The following is a 22,578-nucleotide window of genomic DNA, read 5'->3' on the forward strand; positions in this document are numbered from 1 at the left end:
GTCCTTTTCTCGACTTCCATTGTAGCACTCAATTTGGGATTTGAGTCGCAAATTCCGGCAACCAAAGAAAATGCCGTCCAGATGCGTGGGAAAACGAACTTGGACGCGCGTCGTCGCGTTCGAATCAAGGCTCAAGTCGTCCGCACGTCCTGCGCTCACCCTCTACCATGACAAAGGCCCAAGAATTCACAATCAAAGTACAATCAGAAGACCCAAAAAAGAAGGAAAAGCCAGAGAGCGACAAACCCGACTTCGAAGGCTCCTCGAAACTCTTGAAAGATGGCAAGAAGGATGCCAAAGAAGGGGAGGAGGGTGAAGAACTCGTGCGTTGTTTTCTATAGCCTGAGTCATTGTATCATTGACCATGGTATCGCAGTCGGAAGAGGACCAACAGCTGAAAGATCAGCTGGAAATGCTCGTTGAGCGATTGAAGGCAAGCTCTGCAACTTCTCTGTAATTGAATCTAATGCATGTCCGTAGGAAGCTAACACCGAACTGTATCGGCCTGCCCTTGAAACTCTACGGACGCTCATAAGAACATCAACATCCTCTATGACCTCAGTTCCCAAACCACTTAAATTTTTACGACCTCATTATCCTGACCTTCAAGTACTCTATGAGTCCTGGCAGCCCTCCGAAGACAAGGTGGGACCTTATCTTCTATGATTCGTTTCTTCGACCTTATTAGCATCTAGAGTCTTTTCGCGGATATTTTGTCCGTTCTCGCCATGACTTACTCCGATACTCAACCCCGAGGAACTCTACGCTACCGACTACTATCTGCATCTCTTCGCCCATCCGATTCACCTTTAGCGGACCCAGGTACTTGGGGTCATGAATACGTCCGCCATCTCGCCGCAGAATTGGGGGAGGAATACACTGTTCGTGAGGAGGGGGAGATAACGCCTGCGGAAGCTGGCAAGGAAGTTCCACCACCAGTGAAGCTTCCAGGGACGACAGAAGATCTCCATGCTCTGGCGAAGCAATGCGCTACTTTCCTTCTAGGGCATAATGCTGAGCCAGATGCCGTCGATCTGTTGGAGGAGATGGAAATCGTCAACGAAATCGCTACCTTGGTTGACGAGAACACTTATAGTCGAGTGTGCCAATACATGGTGCGGTAAGACGGATGACAACCCATTCAAAACTCCAATACTGATCATCTATAGATGTGTCAACCTCTTACCACCCCCAGACGACATTTCATTCTTACGCACTGCTCACACAATATACGTGCAACACCACAAATTTCCCGAAGCCCTCGAGCTTGCTATCCGCCTGGGCGATCCAGACCTCGTTCGAGAAGACTTCAACGCTCCTGGAAATCCGTAAGTAACATTGCCTTCTGTCTGATTTGCTTCTTAGTTGATTATCCGAGAACAGACTGATGAAACGGCAACTGGCGTTCATTCTCGCACGGGCTCAAATACCTCTGGAATGGCTACACCCGCCCTCGTCAGACGTCGATGGCGATGTGGATGTTGAATTCCAAGAAGAGCTTCCTGAAGACCTTCTCGATTGCCTCGGCAACACACGACTCAGCGCTGCTTTCCGCGAATTTGGGAAAGAACTTGGTGTAGCTGATGCCAAAAGCCTGGAAGACGTCTACAAGTCGCATCTGGAAAACACAAGTACGAACATATCACCTTTTCTTAAACTCCCGTATTGACGTGATCTGCAGGGCCTGGAGCTACGGCTAACGTGGACTCTGCGCGCGGGAACTTGGCCGGAACATTTGTGAACGCTTTCGTGAATGCTGGGTTTGGCAACGATAAGTTGATGGTTGAGGCCGAGGAGGGGAACAGCTGGATTTACAAAAACAAGGATCACGGCATGATGAGTGCAGCCGCTTCGCTCGGGTTGAGTTTGCTTTGGGACACCGATGTTGGTCTCAGTCACGTCGACAAATACACCTACTCTGCAGAGGAACACATCAAGGTGGGTGATCTTCATGTCTGCATATAATCTCCCAGTGACAGCTTCCCCAAGGCTGGTGCCCTGCTCGCTACAGGAATATTGAATACTGGTGTAAGGACTGAAGCCGACGCCGCACTCGCACTCCTTGCAGAACACACGGAGAACAAGTCAGTGCCCTTGAAGACAAGCGCCATCATGGGTCTTGGTTTGGCATATGCCGGCTCACATCGGTCAGACGTATTGGATTGCCTTCTCCCTCACGTCACAGACGAGAACGTGACGATGGAGATCGCCAGTCTTGCTTCATTAGCCCTTGGGTTTGTTTTCGTTGGAAGCGAGAATGGTGAGATCACGGCGGCTATCCTCCAGGTCTTGATGGAGAAATTTGACCGAAACGACAACTCCCTCAATGAGAAATGGGTGAGGTTTATGGCTCTTGGATTGGGTTTGGTATACCTTGGTAAGCTGGTTCCCTTCGCCCTATCTTGCACCTCTCGCTCATCCTTCTTACAGGCCTTCAAGACGCGTCGGATGCGACGATCGAAACCCTCAAAGCCATTGACCATCCCATCTCAAAAACGGCTCAGATTCTCGTTGAGGCCTGTTCTTTTGCTGGAACGGGAAATGTGCTCAAGATTCAAGGGATGCTCCATCAATGCGATGAGCATATTGATACTAGTGAAAAGAAGGACGAAAGTAAAGAGGGCGAGAAGAAGGATGAGGAGCCAAAAGAGAAGCGTGACGATACATTCCAATCTTTCGCTGTTATTGCCATCGCCCTCATTGCCATGGGCGAGGATATCGGCGCGGAGATGTCATTGCGCCAATTCAACCATCTTGTGAGTCCCTTATTCTTGAGCGGCCCAGAAATACCCAATGCTCGTCACAGATGCACTATGGCGAGCCCACCATCCGGAAATCCATCCCCCTCGCAATCGGTCTCGTCAGCGCATCAAATCCTCAACTACCGATTCTCGACACCCTCTCAAAATACAGTCACGATAACGACCTGGCGGTCGCTCTCAACGCCATCTTCGCCATGGGTCTCGTTGGTGCTGGTACAAATAACGCTCGATTGGCGCAGATGCTCAGGCAACTCGCTGGGTACTACCAGAAAGAGGCTGACTGCTTGTTCATGGTTCGCATCGCACAGGGATTGGTCCATATGGGCAAGGGAACCATCGGACTGAACCCCTTCTTCTCTGACCGGAGTATCATGAGCCGGCCAGCTGTCGCCGGCCTTTTGGCAACACTGACGGCGTTTACAGATGCCAAATCATGTATGTGCGTTATCATATGTGCTGATACGTTGCTGATGGCTGGTTTAGTTATTCTTGACAAGTACCACTGGATGCTCTATTTCTTGGTCACCGCGATGTACCCGCGGTTCTTGATCACATTGGACGAGGAGCTGAATAACCTTCCCGTTACTGTCCGAGTGGGACAGGTAAGCATTCCCTACGTCGTTCTCTTTGATACGCAGCCTAAAATTTTGACCAAAGGCAATCGATGTCGTTGGACAAGCTGGAAAGCCCAGAACGATTTCAGGATTCCAAACACATCAAACACCAGTAAGGCTGGGGACAACTGAGCGTGCAGAGTTGGCGACAGAAGAATACATCCCCTTCAGTCATGTTCTGGAAGGCTTTGTTATCCTGCAGAAAAACCCTGGCTGGGAGAAGGAGGACAAGATGGAGCTGTAGCTAGGATGCTTGTAGACATTTGTTGGGGCCGTGTTTAGAACTAATGATTTGAACAAACAACATAATTTGCTTGCTTGTTCTGAGTTGGAAAGTATCTGCGAAATGTTGAGGACGCGTTTACCGCAAAGTGAGTTGAACCCTAGCTACAATTTTAATGCACCTAACATCTATCAGCCTGTCGTTCCGTTGTATCGACGTCGCAGTGCACGTACAACCTTCACACCGCCGCCGTCTTGCGGGCACAGGCTTCACGTCGGTCTGGAGGATCTACTCGTAAGGTCAACCTCGCTAACAAGGAAGGGCGACGAAAAGACGCCCTCGCGAATCGCCCCAGCTTTATCTTGGGCACCCGTCCGAGTGACGAAGCGGAAAAATGGCGGAACAGCAACCTCGCCGGCATTCTCGTTGACGAAGTAGTGCTGTCACCCAAATCGGAGCTGCCAACGACCACCGAGATGGAACTGCGGATTGGCAAAGTTAGCCTGCCAAATCAGATTGGTTTTGGCCTTGGGGACTCTGAAAAGAAGATGCTATTCAATGACCTGCCCGTCTTGTCAGCTCAAGCAATGACATTAGCAACCGTGTCCCGACCCTACGATGTAGCCAACGACGCTGCAGCATCGCACCAATTTTGGGAAGAAACCGAGCTGCGGAAGGCTAATATGTTTGCGAAGGTCCTTGATCTACGAAATGCCAACGCAGCTGGCATTGCGTTCGAGAACCGAAGACGGATTATTGTTGCCTTCTCGACACCCGAAAACCCATTCAGCCCTGGACGAGCTGAAGTGCAAGGTATGGTTTACTCAACATCCTTGGCCATCTGATTGTTTCACCACGTTCCTCTCAGCTGCCCTTAAGACCTACAAGATACGGAAGCTTTGGTCACATCTTCAGAAATTCAAACGGGATTCAGGGAACCGTCTTGGCCTTCGAAAACTGATCCATGAACGCGCGAAAATCCTTCGTTATCTCAGGTCAGTGGACAGAGATCGTTACGAAACCGTTCTGGAGCGGCTTGCCTTGGAGCCGGAGAGTGTAGAGGGAGAGTTGGTGGTATAAGGCTCAGCGCTACAAACATCTCAGTATTCGATAAAGCCAAAAACGAGAAAAACATATAATAACACATTTTGGCAAGACAATACACGATATTGGTTACAAAGAGGAAAGGTGGGAGTGGTCAAATAAATAAGTCCTCCTCGAAATCTGGAACCTGTTCCCTGCTAAGTATTTTGGAGAACGACGAAAACTTCTGCACATAGCTCTCCATAAGACGAACTCTCTCATTGAAGACATTCTTCGCTTCTTGGATGGCGTGCTCGTCTTCTTCCTCGGTCATGAAAGTCTCCTGAGCGAAGGCCTCGGCCTTCGCTCTCCCAGCTTCAACCAGCGACAGCACGTCCTTCTCAATGAGGATGGGTATAGCTGTAATTGCCTCAGATCGAGCCAGTGTGGTGCTAAGAGCGCCACCTTTAACGGCGAGCTGATGACGAGTGAACAAACCGAGAACGAAGTTGGACCTAGACCCACAAACCTTGATATTCTCAAACTGCAAGAGCTTGATCGCATATTCCACACCCCCAGCTTCGAGAACAACCACTGCACCCGCCTCTCCTTCAAGAATGAGCCTACGAAGGCCATGTGAATTGCCCCAGATCTCTTCCTGTGCATCAGCATCCTCATCAGCCAAGGATACCTTTAGCGCTTCACAGACCGCCAAACGACCCTCTTCCGAGCTTGCGATGACATAGACAGCATCAATAAGCATTGCCATGTCCCCAAAGGACGTCGGGAATCTGCACAAGCCCTTCACTAGGGATAAATGGAGGCCTGACGCTACCAACAGGCCAATATGCTTGGGGAGGAACGCTTTGATAATTTGCAAGTTAGGCAAAAGAGGTTCAGATTCGCCGGAAATCAATTCTGCCATTCTTGGCAAGATATCAGCGACGAGTTCAGCATATCCCTCGTCCACTTTCACAAGGCCTTCGACGAACTCAAATGCATATGTTAGCAGATCTTCGCCTGAAGAGGTTTGGTTGAGAACACGTTTGGCATCTTCGACGGCCCCACCATAAACCAACGCCCGTCGAGCAGGAGACGTCGTTTTAACAAGCGCTCGAATGCGTCCCCAGACTTCGGTCTCGCTAATGCGAGGACTGAATTTCTTCTTCTTTTTCTTCTTCTTCCCCGCAGGCATTGGAGCATTCGCTGTCTCCTGTGGTGCACTCAACTGAGTGAAATGCGATCGCACCATTTCTGCGAGTTTTGCAGGATCGGCTTCGCACAGGATTCCAACAAGTCGGCTAACAGTGTCAGCAGGGGCATCTTGATGATCGAAAAGCTTGAGAGCAGCGGAGAATGCATCCTCTTCCTTGAGAATCGCGAGGCCTTCGGGATAACCTTCCACTAGAGGGGCGAGATCTGAAGCCGCAGAGAAAGCAGCCCAGATGCCGTCCTCATCCTTATACTTGATGATATCTAACGTGGTCTTGGAGGCTATTGGGTGTGCGAAGAAAGCTGATTGAAGTCCTGCAATGCTGTTTTTGTCCTCCAACCTGTCGGCAAGAGTTGAAAGAAGAGAGAGAGCCTGTCGCTTGTCAGCTTCGTTCTCATTTTCTTCCTCGCCCTCTTTTGGATTAAAAATCTCCAGCAGCTTCCCAGCGAGGCCGCCTGCGTAGAAAGCATCAGTCAAAGTGGAACCGTTACAGATCCAAGACGGTATATTATTCAGGCCGGGAGGAAGGGGGCGCTCCAATATCTGACGAACGGATGCCACAAGGGATTCCTTGGATGCCATGTCAATTTCCGACGCAGCCAGTTTGTTCAAAAGTTGAAGGAGAGTGGAATTGTCGGACAAGGTAGTCGAGCGAACGAGCAGGAGGCCTAGCAACTTCCCTGCCTGTGGAACCAGAAGTGGAACAAGTTTATCCAAGAGCTCGACCAATATATCGATCATCCTGAGTGCGATATTTTTAGTCATGTGTGCAAATGAAACAGACAGAAAAACCTCACAAGTTGTTTTCCTTTTCACGTTTTGCGACGGCTTCCTCGTACTCAGCTTGAGCGCTCGCAAATTCCTCCTCCGTCATACCTTCTTCAACAGGCCCATCTAAGGGCTCAGAAACCGTGTTCAATATATTGATGAAGTGCTGAACTGTCTCAGGCGTCGAAAGTTCTGTCCAAGCAACAAATGTCGTCGGATTTTCTTCATCATATAACAGACGAAGCATCCAGTTGACACCCATGAGAGATTCAGAAGTCTCATCTGCGATCAGTGCGGCAAGAACAACAGGCAGCCTCGCGCTCATGATTGCAACGTTCTTATCAGCCGAATCCGCTGCGAGCAAGACACGGTACCCTTCCACCGCTACTCGTCGAGCTTCAACCGTTTCCGCCTCCGCTTCTAGTAATGCAACGGCGCGAGGGAGAGCACCTGCCCTGACCGCAGCTTCAGCAACTCGACGTCGTTGACGACCTGCATGCCTGCTTGTGTATTCTCCATATAAGGATGCGAAGAAGAAGACGTCCGCTTTAGAGATGTAAGGCTGAAAGCCTTGTTGCACAAGATCCAGACCTCGAGGATAGCCCCAGCAACACTGGCAAAGTAGATTTAGCGCACCAGCTGGGCAAATAGGGTTTGTCAGAAGACTGATTGAGCGATCGACGAGGTCAGGAGTAACGATGGCATCCTTGTTAGGACAGGGAGGAGGAGGGTTGCCCGATTCCTCCTCGTAATCCCATGACTCCGTCCCAGATTCCTCCGCCAAAATCTCAGCTAGCAGCTTGGCAGCTGCGGTGGCGGTTGTTGGGTAATCAGCATACAATGCAGACATTACGCGCGGCAAGGAGTTGGAAGAGACAAGCGCGGCTGTGACGACGCTTCGTAGTGAAAAACTTTCCTCGCCAGCGCTATACGAGTCCAAGAGTCGGGAGAGAATAGAGCCGGCGAGCTTCGTCCCTGTAGAGGATGGTCCATTGAGAACGGTTAAAATTTGATTGATAGCGTCTGTCTTGAGTAGAAAGAAACCAACTTTCTGCTCTTCCTCCATCAGCCGATCCAGGACTGTCTGGAAGAAATGAGTAAGAATAGAAGCCATCAAGAGAAGAGACCCACCATAGCTTCAATCTGCTTTTCCCCGTCACCAGTCAATCCAATTAAGAACTCGCATAAGCCTCCTTTCAAAGCCGCCAACCTCAGGTCGACAAAACTATCTGCCAGTCCAACGATAATTTTGAACTTCGTCTCAGTCAAAATATCACCATCCTCCCAAATGCTACTGAACGCGCTAACCACAGCGTCTGCAGTCTCACCGTCGGTGTACTTCATCAAAGCCCATTCACAACTGACTCCAACAAGCTTGGGCGGTTTTTTAGCAAGAAGCAGCATCAAAGGGATCATCGCTGTGGGGTCTTTTAAAAAGATAGGTTTGGCCTGGTCGCCTCCATCCCCTTGTAAAAATTCCGCTGCGGCTCCCGCAACCTCTGGATCTTCATCTTTCAGGCTCTGGATGAACGCGCGAACAATGTTTCCCTTGAGGTCGCTCGTACCCTCAACTTTCGAAAACTCGTCGTCAAGCTCACTGTCAGCGTTGAAGAGCTGCTGCATGCAACTCTGGCTCGCGCGCCGAAGAGATTTACTAGGGGCCGAAATTGTCGACAGAGTGTAAGACACAGCTCCTGCTTGCACGAAAAGCTTCTTGCACTATTCTCTTCCCCAAAGTAGGGTGCTTTCAAAGGCAGCAATGGCACTGGCGGCCTCGTCCATTTCGTGAGACGTGACTCCATGGTAATCAGGTCTCAGAGTAAAAATGGCCTGGAGACACTCCAAGATCAACGGCCTGGAAGTAGGCTCTTCCTCAGCCAAGTCCTCGAGAATGTTGAGTGTGTAATGCTGATCCATAGCGTCGGAATTACAAAGGAAAGGAACCAAGTCATTGATATTAGATATCAAGAGAGCCCTGGCGCTGGGGAAGAGCGTCGGAAAAGAACTGAGGAAGCCAAGGGTGCTGCTACGTAGATGGTCTGCGTTAATCTTCTTCGCGACATCCAGAAAGTACGGGGTTTTGGGAATGACATGCTCCAAAAAGAGTTCTGGCTCTAAATTCATCATACCAACCAATTTCTCATTGGCCTAAGAAAACGATGAGTTGATGGCAAATGATCACAGGAGACTTGAATAGCCATACTTCATTCCAAAGCTCCTCTTCAGAAGATCCAAATTTCTCGATAATTTCTGGTATATCATCGACATTCGTTGGGATGGCTGGTATCCCTTCAAGAGGATCCGCCTCTTCATGTACATCTTGGGGATCCTCTTCGCAGCCGGAAATAGCGTCAGAATCGATATCGTCGTCGCTATCGCCGTCGGTATCTTCCTCACTGTCGCCATCGCCATCCCCCTGACTATCTTCATCTACAGCTTCTCCGCTTTCTTCCAACTTGATCTCGGTCAAACCTGCTCCCACATCTCCACCATCAGTCGCAACGGCATCGGCTGGAGTATCTGAGACCGTAGTGAGGCCAGGGAGTTCCGGGTCCATATTTTCTAAAGATCATTGTAGCCCATGTGTGCTTCTTATTCAAAGTCGATGAGAGGTGTCCTGAATTTCCCCGATTCTGACTGAGTACCTGCACCAGACCTGCACTAAGCTGTACAATGGGGGGAGTTGTAAAGAGCTGTCCGTTCCAAGCTGTTCCAAGTCTGTTCGGTGGCTTTTAGTCGGCGTCCGTCGTGAACCCAATAGAGATGAATTTCAAAGCCAAGGAACTCTTGAGTCTTGGGAGAGATTGCAGATACAGGTTGCAATTATCTGACATTGTTATCAAGACCAAGAGCATCAATTTGTTCATTCAAGTCAACCAACTACTTATTCGTGACACCGGGCCGGGACAAGAGGCCACAGAGCGTTGGACGTCGACTAGCTCAGCAATGAGGAAATCCTCAAGCTCAGAAGTAAGGTCCCAAACACCGTGTCATTAGAATGACGCTCGGCACTGTGGCAAAGGCTTCCCAAGACTTGGACGAAGACGCTACAGATGCCACAGACGCAAACGCATTCATCCCTCTGTTCAACTATTCCCGTCCCACGCGTCCGCCGTTTTGTGAGCCGCCAAGGAACTTCTTGATCGCCATGGACTCCATACTAGGTTCAACACTACTTATCTAACGTTTGGCGGAAAGTCTACGTGGCTTATACATTGCGCCGCTACGTCCGTCAACTCCTTCGCCTGAAAGCATCTGCGACGACGCCACCTGACTCATGGAGCGGGAATTGCATGCGGATCCTTGGCGAATCCCATATCTTTTGTCAAGTTCAATCTCACCGCGACCCATTCGCCTCGTACTTTCAACGATCGCCACCGGTAGCGATGTACGTTAGGAAGGTGCCTCGAGATGTCCGCTCGAGGAACGAAATTACGGACCGCTCGTTCTGACACATCAGGACCTCAACATCATCGTAGGCGATGATGGTCGCCTTTGGATCATTGATTGCGCATGGGCAGGATAGTATCCGCTGCGGTTTGAGTATGTGGCAATGGGGAGACTGAGAGGATCAGCGGAACAAATGGAAGGCTATGGTGCCTCTCATTTGTGGACCATATTTCAGACAGGAAAGCTGGCGTTGAGGATGTCTCCGGGGTTGTGCTTTAACCAAGCTCCAACTGAAGGAAAGCGGACTGTGTTGTCGTGAGATGGCTTATATGCGTTCCAATACAGGACAAACCGTGTCAACAAGAATCCACATCTCGAGGAGTCCTTGTATGGAAGATGTTCTGGTATTCGAATCAGAGACCTATAGAAACATTTTTGTTCTTGATGGTCTAATGCAATGAGTTTCTCGTAAGTGAGTTTCTGTCTCCAACTCTGAGTCGGCAGAAATGACCTGCGCATTCAGATACCAAGGGATGCTCACCTATCTTCTGCTCGCGAGCCGTCCGAACTCTAAGAAGGTTCTCGTTATGGCCATGGTGACGGAGGGGTCGGTTGTGAGGTTTTGAAGCACGATACCGCTGAACAAGCCGTGCTATGCGAATATCGATGAGGTCCGTTGCTTCCATCGACCTTACAGTGATTTGACTCAAAATCTCAATTCCAGGCCGTGGCGCGAGCGTCGAAGCGTCGTCATTAGTGATGGTTTTAGGTTCCTTGCGGACAACGAGCCACATACGACATTATCATCCCCGACTCTCCCAACCCAGCTGAATCCCCCCCGATCTGTTTCATCATCTGCGCCAAGACCCCAGGACGGGATTTTGAGACTCTTGTCAGAAAGTGGAGGAGACTAAACACTATAATGCCGTGCTTCACTCCTCTGACTACAAGCTCCCTCGATTTGCCTGTGTTCTCTTCTTGAGGAGGGCAAGAGTATCAGGCCCACTTTCGGTCAGGCTGCTGCTGTGCGAGCCTCCAAGAGGCTCGTAAAATAGGTACTTCTTATAAGCAGTGGGCACGTCGCTTCCCCATGCGCAGAATACGTTGTCCGTGATCCTTCGAACGAGCTCACCATTGGTACGAACATTTGTTGTCATTCATATTATTATTATTCAGTGCATTTTAGCTTGCCACAGCGAGCTCCAAGGCTCTGAGCCGGTCTCTCTGCCATCTCACTCGACATGAACAATGCCGAAGCTCTAGAAGTTGCCGTGGCTGCTCACGACCCCGTCATCTTGCTCACTCTAAACCTAAAGGTGCAAAGACGGCACCTTTGGTGATGTGACTTGTGAACGTGGTCATCAAGAAAACGGTTTGAGGGTCTTATCCCAGTAAATGGGGCACGGTGGTGTGTGATATATATATAGTAGCAAAATGAAGCACTGGCACCAACACTGCGAATCTGTCTCACCATGTCTACCACATCTGTTTACAATGAGCCCAATTTCGAATCGAAAACAGTGGAACAACTAGCTCAGTTAGACTAGGTTAGACTGGAATTTATTTGGCAACTGGAGAAGAATTAAGTATCCGCATTCTGCGGGGGCTCGCTTCGCCATCCGAGCTGTGTGGTAGCTATACATCACAGTTTTACAGAGATCAACATATACCGTAGTACGTACTGGACAATACTTATAAGATGAAAGCTGTAAGGAAAGACAAAAATTGTAACATCATCACCAACAAGAAATCATACCACCTACAGGGAGAACATGGTTTGGATACATACAATGCAGTGCGGAGAACAACTCGAGTAATGCTGGCAGTCGAAGTGAAGCATCGAAGAGGCCGTGCGAAGTTAAATAACTGTATACAGGCGGATTGCAATTGGCAGCGGTTCGGACTCTCGAAATTCGGACCTACTCGCAATTTCATAACAAGTTCTGCAATGTATCTAAACTGACGAAATGAAGCTCCCATCCATCTTCTTGCGTAGAACTTCCCTCCATAAAAACCCACACCAAAGTCGCACAATGCTGCAAAGCGGCACCCTGACTGGGTATCCAAGCCATCGCTTCCACGTCAGCAAAGTGAGCACCAGTGACACCACCCCAACCCCAATTGACAAGAAGAATCTGAAAAGAGGTGCTCCAGGTAGGATAAAGATTCCCAAACAAGCCGCCCATGCTACTGGACCCAAAAGAACGCAAAAATATACCACGAGTTCAAAGGGGAGCTTAATGATCGACGACCATGCTATAGTCAACTCGTCAGCTGGAAGGGAATGGGGTGAAAAGGATTGGGCGCACGGTAGAACCTAATGATGCACCACAGATCGGGCACTCCTACATGGTAGCCAGTGTGACGACCGTCGAGAGATGCCGGCACATAATGAATCCAGTATACACCAATAAATTTGATGTGTTCTTGGCGGGTGATGATGGACTGCCAGGTCAACGTTGTGGAGCTAGTGTGAGGTATTCGCTCGAGATCCATTCCCTCAAATTGTAGCTTAAGTCGAAAAGGCAATATTAGCGACAACGCTCACAACACATGAATGATTGCCAAGAACTCACGATATCTCCAGGGACCATGACATTCCCCAAGTCGACAGATTCAGTCTTCCGATTGAAATCTGTCGCAACCACCTGACAAGGGCTGGACGCAGAACGGAGGAGAGAATCGTATTTGAGCGTGAGTATACCCCTAATATCCAACCGACAATCAGGTCGATGGACAAAGGGAGGAGGGAGTTCTCACATGGCGTAGTCTATTGCCATGTTGGCAGGCGGATATAATCTATAACCGTGTTCGCCCCTCATCCCAGGCCCTAACCTTGCGCTTGGCCTAAGTGGATCAAGAACGGTTACTTGAAATGGAGGGGTTGGTTCGGTCATTGGAAGAGACGACGGAAGTGAGGAAGTAGTAGAGGTAAGCAAGGGGTCGATTCCTGTTTATAAAGGGCCGGATCCATGAGTCTGCGATTTATAGGAGGGGGCTGACATTTGTCTCGCAGAGGTTCTGCCCTTGGTTAGTGACAGTACTCCAGTTGACCGTGCGCGTGATTGAGCTGAGTCCGCCACACGTGGCTATGAAGGTGTAACGCACGTGACTTCTCATGGTTCCTGGTTAACTCGGGCATTGACGCGCACGACGGGAGCATTGGATTCGTTCGTGGCGGAACTGGGGGGTGATATTAATCTACGAGAAGAGGTGTGTAGGAAGCCACCATCCACAATTCTCTTCTCTAAACTCGTTACCTCGCAGCTTATTGGTTCCGCCCGATTTTTAAAGACTGTTAAATGCCGACATCGAAATGGATTTCTCGTTGCCAAAACTCAGACCCTGGATTATCTCTGAGAAATTACCACCGCAAGTTAAAGAGTGAGCTTCACTGTAAAAGTGCCTGAACTGGACTTACGCGTCTAACCAGTGGACAGGGAAACCCTGTCAGATATCGCGAACATCTATAATTATCAGTCGTTCGTGGAGACAGACAAGACGGGGTACATTATTCGGCAGTGGGTTGCGTGTAACCTTCATGATCGCATAAGGTGCGTGGCTTTCCTCTATTTTTCTCTTGCGCCCACTGAACTCATGACCTGTTTAGCACTCGTCCGTTTCTTACAATGGTAGAGAAAAAATGGATTGCCTTTCAGTTGCTTAACGCTCTTCGTGATGCACACAACCGCAAGATATCCCATGGCGACATTAAGTCCGAGAACATTCTAGTCACCGATTTTGCCTCATATAAGCCCACATATCTTCCATTTGACGACCCATCTGATTTCTCCTTCTTCTTTGACACGTCCGGACGGCGGACATGCTACATTGCACCTGAGAGGTTCTACACTCACGTCACCAACCCGGAAATCACTGCAAAGAAATCGAGGATCGCAGACGATACTGAGGGAAAGAGGGATGGTAAAGTCACGGAGTCGATGGATTGTTTCAGCGTTGGCTGTGTCATCGCTGAACTATTCTTAGAAGGTGCACCTTGAGTCAGCTCTTCAAGTATAGGGAGGGCGAATTCAATGTCGACAGTCACCTCGCACCCATAGAGGATGAAGGTGTCCGCGTAAGTGTCCTTTAGCTTCAGCTATCAGACCCATGTCTTACTAGTGGTAGCTCATCAAGCAGATGGTTAGCCTTGGATCACTCAATCATCCTTCGGTCCCCTTCCTCCCTGTTAGAGAGGAATTTCATCCAAAACGAAATCAAGCACGCCAGAAGCTCGCTACCCTACCGACCTCTCGCTTTGAAGACGTTTCCAGTGATGTTTACTTTGAGTTATCCCAAAGATACCCAGAATTTAAGGAAGAGGTGCGTAGCCCTAATCATGCTAATGGTCACCTGCTGACTATCTAGTCTTGTCTGGTAGAGTGGTAGAGCCTCGGATTCGGGGTATGATGACTATCCTGCTCCCGACTTTCCGTCAAATTCGCCGCCTTCTCCGCCACGCAACGCGAACCAACGCCCGACCAACCTTCAATACTCTCTTGCATACCTCACGAGGATCCACCTTCCCAGAGACTCCCTTTCTTGCATAACTATGTGTCAACCATCAACGATTGTCAAGCACATTCCCTAGCGTATCTCCACCGACCTCCACACCGACCACCCCTCGATATCTACGACGAGCCTGATCTTCTTCGTCTATGGGGCTTACAGCCAACCCGAGTGTACGGAAGTTCTGCCTAGTGACTCAGATAACCGATTAGAAAGAATCTGGGCGGATTATGAGAGCATCGAGCCGTATGTCATCATGGAGTCAACCCAAATCCCAAAAATGGACATGAAGATTGACTATGTCTCCGTAACATTGCTTCGAAACCCTTACAGGACGTATTGCCCGTGGAGCTCAACATACCGAACCGTGACTCCAAGCTTCGTGGTGCTCTACGTAATGGAACATCACGACACTCGCACTCATGAATCGAACAACGCACCTCAAGTCGTACTGCACTCTACGCAGCTCCATCTGCTTAATCTCTTTGGTTGGGACGGAACATCATAGAATCTTCACACGTCGCGATAATCCGCGGGTTTAAGCCATGGTTTGGCGCATTTGTAGTGACGAAGGTAGGCCTAGGGAAATGCCCAGGAGGGGGAGGGGGAGGTAGAGAACCCATTGGTCCTTCGTTTTCCGCCGTTTAGATGACAAGACGCCCGCGTTCACTCCTATTGGCTCTTGCCCTCCCTCATCGTCTTCGACATACTGCCGTCAAAGAGCGAACAATTCCCGCTCCCAAACCAAGGATGCCATGGCGCTTATGTTCAAGAACAAGGAACGAGTTTCAGAGAAAGGTGGGATTTCCAAACTGGAATCTGGTGGCTGACATTTTCCATAGTCCGTTATAAACAGGAATAGAATATTTTTACTACTTCCCCTACCTCCATGGCAACCTATCCACCGAACACCAACAATCTCGTCCCAAGCACGACACCGGGTCCTGGTTTTCAGGGGGAGAACGCCTACGGCATGACCCCAACCACCAATGCCACGGGCATCGTTCTCCAAAGACTGTGCGTATCAACCATCTACTCTGCTCTATGCACCACGCTGATTGCCAGCCACCAGGTGCGTCCAGTTACTGCGCTACGGATCCTTCCTCGACGATCGCTCAAAGCCCCGCAATTCATTCCTCGCCGAATGGGATCGCGACGTACCCGCAATAAATCTTAGCAGCGTTTTCAGCGATAACGATTTGGTAAAATTTATGCTTCCGCTGAGCGCTGTCACCACTAACCATAACATTGATCTAAGGTTGAGTTAGAGACAGGGAGAGCTGAACAAAGACAGACGAGTCTTTCATGGATCGACCTCAATGCCCGCCATGCCGCCCGTCGTTCTATACCATTTCAAGCTGTCGCTTCCCTCTCCCAACCTTCAACGTCACAATCTTCAATGCCACAACTTTCCACGCCCTCTCAACCATCTCTGAGGACCGATACTTGGATTACTTTGAGGGCATACTGTGAGTCTAGTTCGTTTTCTTTCGTTGGAATACTAAGCTGACATTAACTAGCGATGTGGTCAATACTTCTCTTTCCTATCCAGTTCATTCTGGCAATTATCTTTTATTCGGGAGCATCGGTGGGAGCGGTGTGTGTCGTGGGTTTCGCTCTTGAAGACCGTTCAACGCCCAAGGTTTTGGCCTCCGTATTCATTGGAGTGCTCGGTCAAATATTCCTCATTTATGTTTGGACCAACACACTTGGACTCCCATCTCTCGCAGTCATTCAAACCGTCATACCGTTCTGGTGGCGAACGTCCTGGCCAATACTACGAAGGTTGGTGGCGGGGTGGCTGACACGTGCCAAGCAGGCTATGCTGTGGCCATTGCACATATTGCTTATGGCACGTCAATTACTACAGGGCTTCCCTCTGCTTCCCTGAGGTCATTATACAGTTCATTTCCTTCAAATTATAGCTCGTTTTGATCAGAGCGCCTGACAAGTTGATTGGTTATTCAGATGCAGATGGGCAGAGTCCAGTGAGGATGATATGCATTCTGGGACTGACGTCGAGCATGAGCCGTTGTAACTCCGCATCAGAAACACGAAGACGTTCCGTATTTTGAGAGACTGAACTGCCGCCAACTTTCTACCAATCCAAACAGCACATGACGGTACTCCCTCACGTGTCGTCGTGTTTCCATTAACATCTTTCAAATTGCCGTTCTCCCTTTCATCTTCAGCACCTTGTTCTTTTCAATCAGGATGTCCCAACCCCATGAAACGCTGTCCATTCAGTGTATCAATACACCTGTGAAATCAGATGGCAATGGCAACAAGGGGTGCCTTCTCGTGAAGGTATGCGCAATTTTCGATCTTGACATGACTCTCACACTGTTATAGTGTCTCCACACCGACCCCGACACCGCCACTTTTTTCATTGGCTAGCAGGTTCTCGGCCTTCCTCACTATCACCCCGTCCCGCCTCAACAAGTCAGCTTCCCCCCGTTGATCCACCTGCGTTTATGTCTGTTCCAGACGCAGCGGGTGCACTCAGGCTGCTAGCTCTTTGAAAGCAATCTTGCGCCACTACGGGTTGCAATTCAACTTGAATTCACGAAGCCTGTAGGCTGTGGTTAACGAATGTGCAAGGGTTGTGTTGACCCGGCCCACAAACCCCCACCAACTCCCATCCTCCCTAAAACACACAACTCCCATCGCAGCGCTGCTCTCGATCCCTGCCAGCTCATCAGACCCAACCCATCTAAGAGTCTGTCCCAAGGCCCTCCCAATGTCGTTGCCCCTTCATCACGTGTTGCAAGGAATGCCCGTATGGAACCAACTTTTGGCTCCCACATGACCGAGCTTTACACCGCACAATTGGCTCGTGAGGAACGGATGCGAGAAGAAAGGCACCTGAGCGAACCTACTCACTTGGAGAGCAAACGGAAGGTCCAGCAAACGGCGTTTGTTTATGCCTGGATGGAGGTATGTTTTCACATAAAAGTACATGTTCATTTTTTCTTAGGATGGTGTGGGCCCCGTTCCTTTAGGTCCAAGAAGGCTCCGCCTGCCCCATTTCGTTCTGAACGAGGCCGTTCTCGAGTCTGCGGGTTTTGTAGACATTTCCGTCACTTGAAACCAAGCAGGCCGTACTGTCTGGAGGTCAAACTTGAACTGCCGGCTGCTGGTTGGACCTCACGTCAACAACTTGAACACGAGCGGGCACACATCAAGGCCCTGCATCGACATGCTGCAATGTGATAGGGTCGGGCACCATAGAGATCTCATCGGACTCAGACTAAGCAATTTGTCGCTTTCCCGTCTCTTCGCATTAGATTTGTATTGCAGTATTATTATTCTTAATCTCTGGTACTTACCTGTATCAGTATACATAGCCTGTCTCTGTAAAGAACTGTTCATCGTTTTGTAATTCATCCAACGTCTGCTCAGCGACGGAAGAATTGAAGTACCACGCATTTCTGTTTCCTCAGCAATTCAGGTAGTCGACCGGGTTGCAGTTGCTTTGACACCATAAATCTTTGATGGAGTGTTTGCAATTAAGTATAAGAAGCATATGAGTCGTCGACGATGTTCAGCGGTGTTGCATCACGTGTTTAATACCGCTCAGTTTTTGTACAATAGAATTATTGTCAAAATCGGGACGAAAACCCAAATTTTTGCTCATATTATCGTAAACGCTATCAGCCCCCACCTGATTCTCAGTTTTCTAAGGAGGAGGAGCAGTATCCATTCAGTTATAGCGCGTTTAGGAAAATCCCCGATACCAATTTACGTGTTTAAATTTTTACTTGTTTGTCCGGGCCTTTCACCCTTAGTCAATGATTGCTCGCTGCGCTCGCAATGAATTGCAAAAAGCTTGTCATGAACCCAAATATCATCAGCTCGTGAAGTGTCAAATTTAATAAAACTACCCAGGATTGTGTAACAATCACCCTTGGGCTTTCGTTGAAGGCAAAAGAGATGAGCTAAGTAGCCTGGACCTTACATTTTCGCCGCTATGGGACGGCAGGACTTCTACTACTCTATTCTTATACAACGTCCGAGTCCCTTTCCATGATTGTGAAGCAAGCACGCCGAAATGGGAGTAGGTCACTCTTCCCAACAGTAACCTTGCGTCATTGCCAAGGGTTGACGGAGCCGCACACTTTGCTCGCGTAATGCAGTTCTTTTCCTTCTCCTTCCCCAATGTATCGACCTCTGGGGGTATCAAAATCGACCGATTGGTATCGTAACGGCGTGGCGACGGGGTATCAGCGTTCGGTGACCATCTACCAGAGACGGGAGGATGGATTATTTGCAATATGCCCAACTCTAGATTTCATTATTTGCCAAGTCCTGTAAGATGGGCCGTCCTCTCAACAGTCCAGCGTCCGCTGTAGCCCTAAGTCTTTTCTGGGGTCGCTCGGGGCTCGAGTTCAATGGTTTGTTCTCCTCGGACGAACCCACTGCGTCCACCGCAGTCCTTTTTGAGGGCGTCGTGCATACTTCAAAATGGGCGGCATAAATGGTATGTGCACCTGGGGGCAACTTTAAGATCCAGTGCCGGGACTCCATAAGAGCAAAGAACTGGCTCAGGAGGGGGTCGGCCTGCAACGTCTTACGTGAACCAAAGATAACTAGCTTTGATCGCGCTCGCGTAAAAGATACGTTCATCCTACGCCAATCTTTCACAAGGTCACCAATCTGGAAACAAACGTCAGAAACTGGCGTTAGTTCCAAAACAACCCAACTCACTTGACCTGCATCGTTCGACCTCACCAGGGAGACTATGATACAGTCTTTATCCCTACCTTGGCTTCTATCGGCCGTCAGGATCTCCACACCCTTCCTCGCTTCAAGCAGATTAGACAAGAGCTTGACCTGTTGGCGGTAGAGCGAGATAACGCCGATCTGATTCTGCGATACCCCGCACCGAAGGAGGGTCTCTGTAAACTGGTGGACGAGAGTAGCTTCCACTTCGTTCTGTACCAAATCTCCTATGCGAGAATCGTGGGCAGGAATCTCATCAGTGTCGACAAAGATAGCTTTACAGCTAAACAGGGGCCATCAGCTTGTGTAAACCCAACAACGGGAAAGATATCACCTCTCGTCAGCCAGTTTTTTCAGCCAGCAATCCCCCGAGCTTTTGAATTTGAGTTCCCCCACATGAAGCATCTCCAGAAAAGAGCGATCGGGAATGACCAAGCTTCTTTGAGCAACTTCGTCAGATCCACATCTCAGTCGATCGTGGTATATGAGACGGTTCGAGAGCAACATAATGTCCTCGTTCATCCTGTACTGGTAAGTAAGGTCCACAACTGAATTTGGGTGCGAATCTGACAGTCGTCGGAAAAGAGACACGTCGAGCCCGCCTTTCCGGGCTTCAGGATTGTTAACCTACGGAATGTTGGGATTAACGATTCAAAAAAGAATGTGAAAGCACGTACCAAAGGAGGCAGCTGGAAATGGTCGCCGACAAGAACGAACTTGGTCGCAAATCGCAGGGGACCAAGGCACGTTGGGAGAGTGATTTGAGAAGCCTCATCCACGATGCAATAATCAAATTTCCTGCGGGAAAAGAGGGGACTGCGTCCATTTGTTAGCTAACGTAAATCAAAAAAAAAAAGATGAAACCTCACTGATCAATTGACAAGCAAGTCGTTGCAACAACTGGAGGAGTCATAAACTGTTGCTCCAGTTGTTCAACAGTCGTCGCCGTCTTCCTCGCAGATATCGTGTACTTTCGAACATCCGGATGAATCTACACGAAGCCCTGAGAACCCTCTACAAAGCAAAAGAAGAGGAAGACAGACCTTATCCATATTTCCAATCCTCAACACCCCAAAATCCACCCCATCCAGCTTCATCAAGATCGTGTCAACGGCAGAATGCGTGAACGAGCTCAAGAGCACCGTCTTGCCCATCTCGACTAAGGTTCGAATCAACGCTGCGATAACAGTGGTCTTTCCCGTCCCAGGCATCCCCAGAATCAGTGAATAGTCCTCTGCCGATAACACCTTTGTCATCGCTGCCCGCTGGCTAGGGTTCAGATGTCTCGTGTGCAGCTCAGCCTCAGCCGGTAAGGAGGACACTGGTGAAAACAGAGGCGTTTTCAAGTCAACCACGAGATCCAGAGTTCGCGAGTCCCCGTCTGCGTAGAAGAGCTGCGCCAAGTTGTTTCGCATTCGGCTCATGCCACCGAATAACTCATCCTTGTCAATCCGGAATATCACGTCTTCAGTGCATCTGCGCTGGGGATTGCTCAGGGATAATCTTTTTTTGATCGTAGGTAGATCGATCGAGTGGTCAACGCCCACAATCACCTCGTACGACGTGAGGGAAAGAATAAAGCCCCTCGCCAGAGCCAGGAAATGCGGCTCCACGGAAAGCGTAATTGCATCTCCAGGAGAAAGACTCCCGCTAATCAAGCTCCTTCCCATCTTTCCAGGTGTCTCCAGGAAATCCGCGGAACGCACAAAACAATACGAGAAGCTGTGGATCTTGCTCTCTCCAATTTTGGGCGCCTCCAACGGCAGCGAGGGCGAAAATACGTCGCCCTCGCTTTTTTTCAGCACCATCTGTGAAAAACAACGGCCTCGCTTCTCTCGTTCCTCCGCTCCCATAGTCCACAGTTCTTTCCTGAATCTGACCAGATTCCGTTCCTCCAACGTCAGAAGCGCTTCCCACTTCTTGAAGAACTCTGCCTGCGAGTCTGTCAGGTGTCCAGTCTTCATCAAATATGTATCATGCAAAGGTGAGTCCACGGCTGGTGGTGTTTCCATCGTCCGACGATAGATCATGCAGGTATCCAAAGCATAACACCTCTTGCACGTCCTCTCATCATCAATAGCTGGTGGAAGGAACGGCTCCTCAATGTCTCCCTTTTTACGTATCCTGCGCATCATATACGCGGCCAACTCATTCCGAGCCACAACCAATCCCCTCAACTCATTCCTGCCCCTGGGGACACGTACCACCTCGTCGCTTTGCGTGTAATACAGCAAACCCGAGGGAACGTCGACACCATAACGTTCGCTCGCAAGCAGGGTGTACAGCATAGTCTGCGCGCGATGTTCCATACCCGCGACAGCTCGACCCGTCTTTATTTCAAAGGGCTGAGGACCGGACGACATCTGTGGAGGAGTCGGAAGGGGTTTGGCCTTGAAAAAGTTTGAAGAAGGTCGAGGGGGCAATTCGGAGATGACGGCGTTGACTGTAGCGTCAAGTTTTCCTTTGAGCCCGTAGGTAGGTGACCAAATGTCTTCCTCGATGTCCAGAAGCTTTGAGATCGCAAGGAGGGAAGGGCCGTCGTTCGCTTTTGAGCGTGTATTGGTGAGAATTGCATCAGGCTAAGCACCATAATATGAACTTCGCAAAGCTAACGACGTGACCACAACCACCGACTTACCTTGGGCGTTTCAGAAAGGTATCGTTGAGAAAAGACTTGCAGCCCTTTAGCTCTCCCGATAATCTCCCGTTTCGCATCTTCTACCGACACGTTCAGCTTGAACAGATCTCCCAAGCTGGCGCGCACAGCTTCGTCAATTCTATCCTCAATCCACCTTTCGTCCCAGCAATTTTCGCTCAGGCATTTCTGCATCACTTCATGAAGAATGCTACCCCACACTAGGGACGGTGTTATGTCGCTTGACGAATGCACCAATGACGACAATAAGGGTTTCCGCCGACATTGTGGGGCGTTGGACATTGCGGTTGCTGTGAGCATGATATCGGGGTGGAGGACAAGAAGATTCGTTTGAGAAGATATTGTTATACTGTTGGAGGAAAAAGTCCCAAGAACGTTGAAAATATCCTCTGAGTTTACGTGAGTTGTGAATGCAGCCACACAAAAACTTGAAGCACACCTATTCGAATATCGGTAAGATACCAGTCGTCTTGTAATATTACATCTACAAGCCGTTCAGTCGAGTCAATTCTGGCCCTTAGTCTCTGGCTGAAGTGTGAAAAAGTCGAGCTGCAAGAGAATATGGCACGTCACATACCTTAACCCATCGACCATTAATGTGTTCCTCATCCACAGACTCAACAATGCACCTCGTACAACTTTCGGGGACATACAAAGGTTGCGTGTTGGGTGAGACCTAAACCCAGTCAATCACTTGA

The 22,578-nt window shown here is 49.4% G+C and overlaps 8 protein-coding genes across 8 annotated transcripts; 5 read left to right on the top strand and 3 right to left on the bottom strand.

Moving 5' to 3' along the window:
* Positions 1-179: 179 nt before the first annotated feature.
* On the top strand, positions 180-3,690 carry LACBIDRAFT_178729 (uncharacterized protein). Its single transcript, XM_001879812.1, is given in 16 exon segments — positions 180-323; positions 377-418; positions 439-453; positions 481-645; positions 696-885; positions 924-938; positions 952-1,120; positions 1,170-1,328; positions 1,384-1,462; positions 1,499-1,631; positions 1,682-1,938; positions 1,990-2,377; positions 2,431-2,756; positions 2,807-3,197; positions 3,246-3,364; positions 3,420-3,690. The coding sequence occupies 15 exon segments, from the start codon at positions 413-415 to the stop codon at positions 3,618-3,620; spliced, it is 2,613 nt and encodes an 870-aa protein (XP_001879847.1). The 5' UTR covers positions 180-323; positions 377-412; the 3' UTR covers positions 3,621-3,690.
* Positions 3,691-3,722: 32 nt separating this feature from the next.
* On the top strand, positions 3,723-4,774 carry LACBIDRAFT_293975 (uncharacterized protein; the record flags this gene model as incomplete). Its single annotated transcript, XM_001879813.1, has 3 exons — positions 3,723-3,747; positions 3,795-4,412; positions 4,468-4,774. 3 exons carry the CDS (start codon positions 3,723-3,725, stop codon positions 4,677-4,679), a joined length of 855 nt encoding a protein of 284 aa, XP_001879848.1. The 3' UTR covers positions 4,680-4,774.
* Positions 4,775-4,797: 23 nt separating this feature from the next.
* LACBIDRAFT_326318 (uncharacterized protein) lies at positions 4,798-9,160 on the bottom strand (the record flags this gene model as incomplete). Its single annotated transcript, XM_001880054.1, has 5 exons — positions 4,798-6,577; positions 6,633-7,687; positions 7,735-8,257; positions 8,324-8,751; positions 8,807-9,160. The coding sequence occupies 5 exons, from the start codon at positions 9,158-9,160 to the stop codon at positions 4,798-4,800; spliced, it is 4,140 nt and encodes a 1,379-aa protein (XP_001880089.1).
* Positions 9,161-10,224: 1,064 nt separating this feature from the next.
* LACBIDRAFT_326319 (uncharacterized protein) lies at positions 10,225-11,140 on the bottom strand (the record flags this gene model as incomplete). Its single annotated transcript, XM_001880055.1, has 4 exons — positions 10,225-10,394; positions 10,535-10,766; positions 10,790-10,903; positions 11,126-11,140. 4 exons carry the CDS (start codon positions 11,138-11,140, stop codon positions 10,225-10,227), a joined length of 531 nt encoding a protein of 176 aa, XP_001880090.1.
* Positions 11,141-11,575: 435 nt separating this feature from the next.
* On the bottom strand, positions 11,576-12,773 carry LACBIDRAFT_326320 (uncharacterized protein; the record flags this gene model as incomplete). The annotated part of the gene is made up of 7 exons (XM_001880056.1): positions 11,576-11,628; positions 11,783-11,912; positions 11,958-12,128; positions 12,212-12,249; positions 12,303-12,504; positions 12,570-12,699; positions 12,754-12,773. 7 exons carry the CDS (start codon positions 12,771-12,773, stop codon positions 11,576-11,578), a joined length of 744 nt encoding a protein of 247 aa, XP_001880091.1.
* Positions 12,774-13,295: 522 nt separating this feature from the next.
* LACBIDRAFT_319175 (uncharacterized protein) lies at positions 13,296-13,994 on the top strand (the record flags this gene model as incomplete). The annotated part of the gene is made up of 3 exons (XM_001879814.1): positions 13,296-13,377; positions 13,427-13,547; positions 13,604-13,994. 3 exons carry the CDS (start codon positions 13,296-13,298, stop codon positions 13,992-13,994), a joined length of 594 nt encoding a protein of 197 aa, XP_001879849.1.
* Positions 13,995-14,133: 139 nt separating this feature from the next.
* On the top strand, positions 14,134-15,010 carry LACBIDRAFT_319176 (uncharacterized protein; the record flags this gene model as incomplete). Its single annotated transcript, XM_001879815.1, has 3 exons — positions 14,134-14,316; positions 14,375-14,494; positions 14,585-15,010. 3 exons carry the CDS (start codon positions 14,134-14,136, stop codon positions 15,008-15,010), a joined length of 729 nt encoding a protein of 242 aa, XP_001879850.1.
* Positions 15,011-15,391: 381 nt separating this feature from the next.
* On the top strand, positions 15,392-16,393 carry LACBIDRAFT_319177 (uncharacterized protein; the record flags this gene model as incomplete). Its single annotated transcript, XM_001879816.1, has 4 exons — positions 15,392-15,519; positions 15,575-15,704; positions 15,761-15,971; positions 16,023-16,393. 4 exons carry the CDS (start codon positions 15,392-15,394, stop codon positions 16,391-16,393), a joined length of 840 nt encoding a protein of 279 aa, XP_001879851.1.
* Positions 16,394-22,578: the final 6,185 nt, after the last annotated feature.

Source organism: Laccaria bicolor, genomic scaffold (genome assembly GCF_000143565.1).
Source record: "Laccaria bicolor S238N-H82 LACBIscaffold_9 genomic scaffold, whole genome shotgun sequence".
Classification (NCBI taxonomy): domain Eukaryota; kingdom Fungi; phylum Basidiomycota; class Agaricomycetes; order Agaricales; family Hydnangiaceae; genus Laccaria; species Laccaria bicolor.

Bases quoted from the DNA above. Each gene is read 5' to 3' on its own strand.
- LACBIDRAFT_178729 (XM_001879812.1), top strand. The intron at 1,463-1,498 runs GTCGATGGCGAT...TTCCAAGAAGAG, and splicing joins TACACCCGCCCTCGTCAGAC to CTTCCTGAAGACCTTCTCGA. The intron at 3,198-3,245 runs GTATGTGCGTTA...TGGCTGGTTTAG, and splicing joins GTTTACAGATGCCAAATCAT to TTATTCTTGACAAGTACCAC.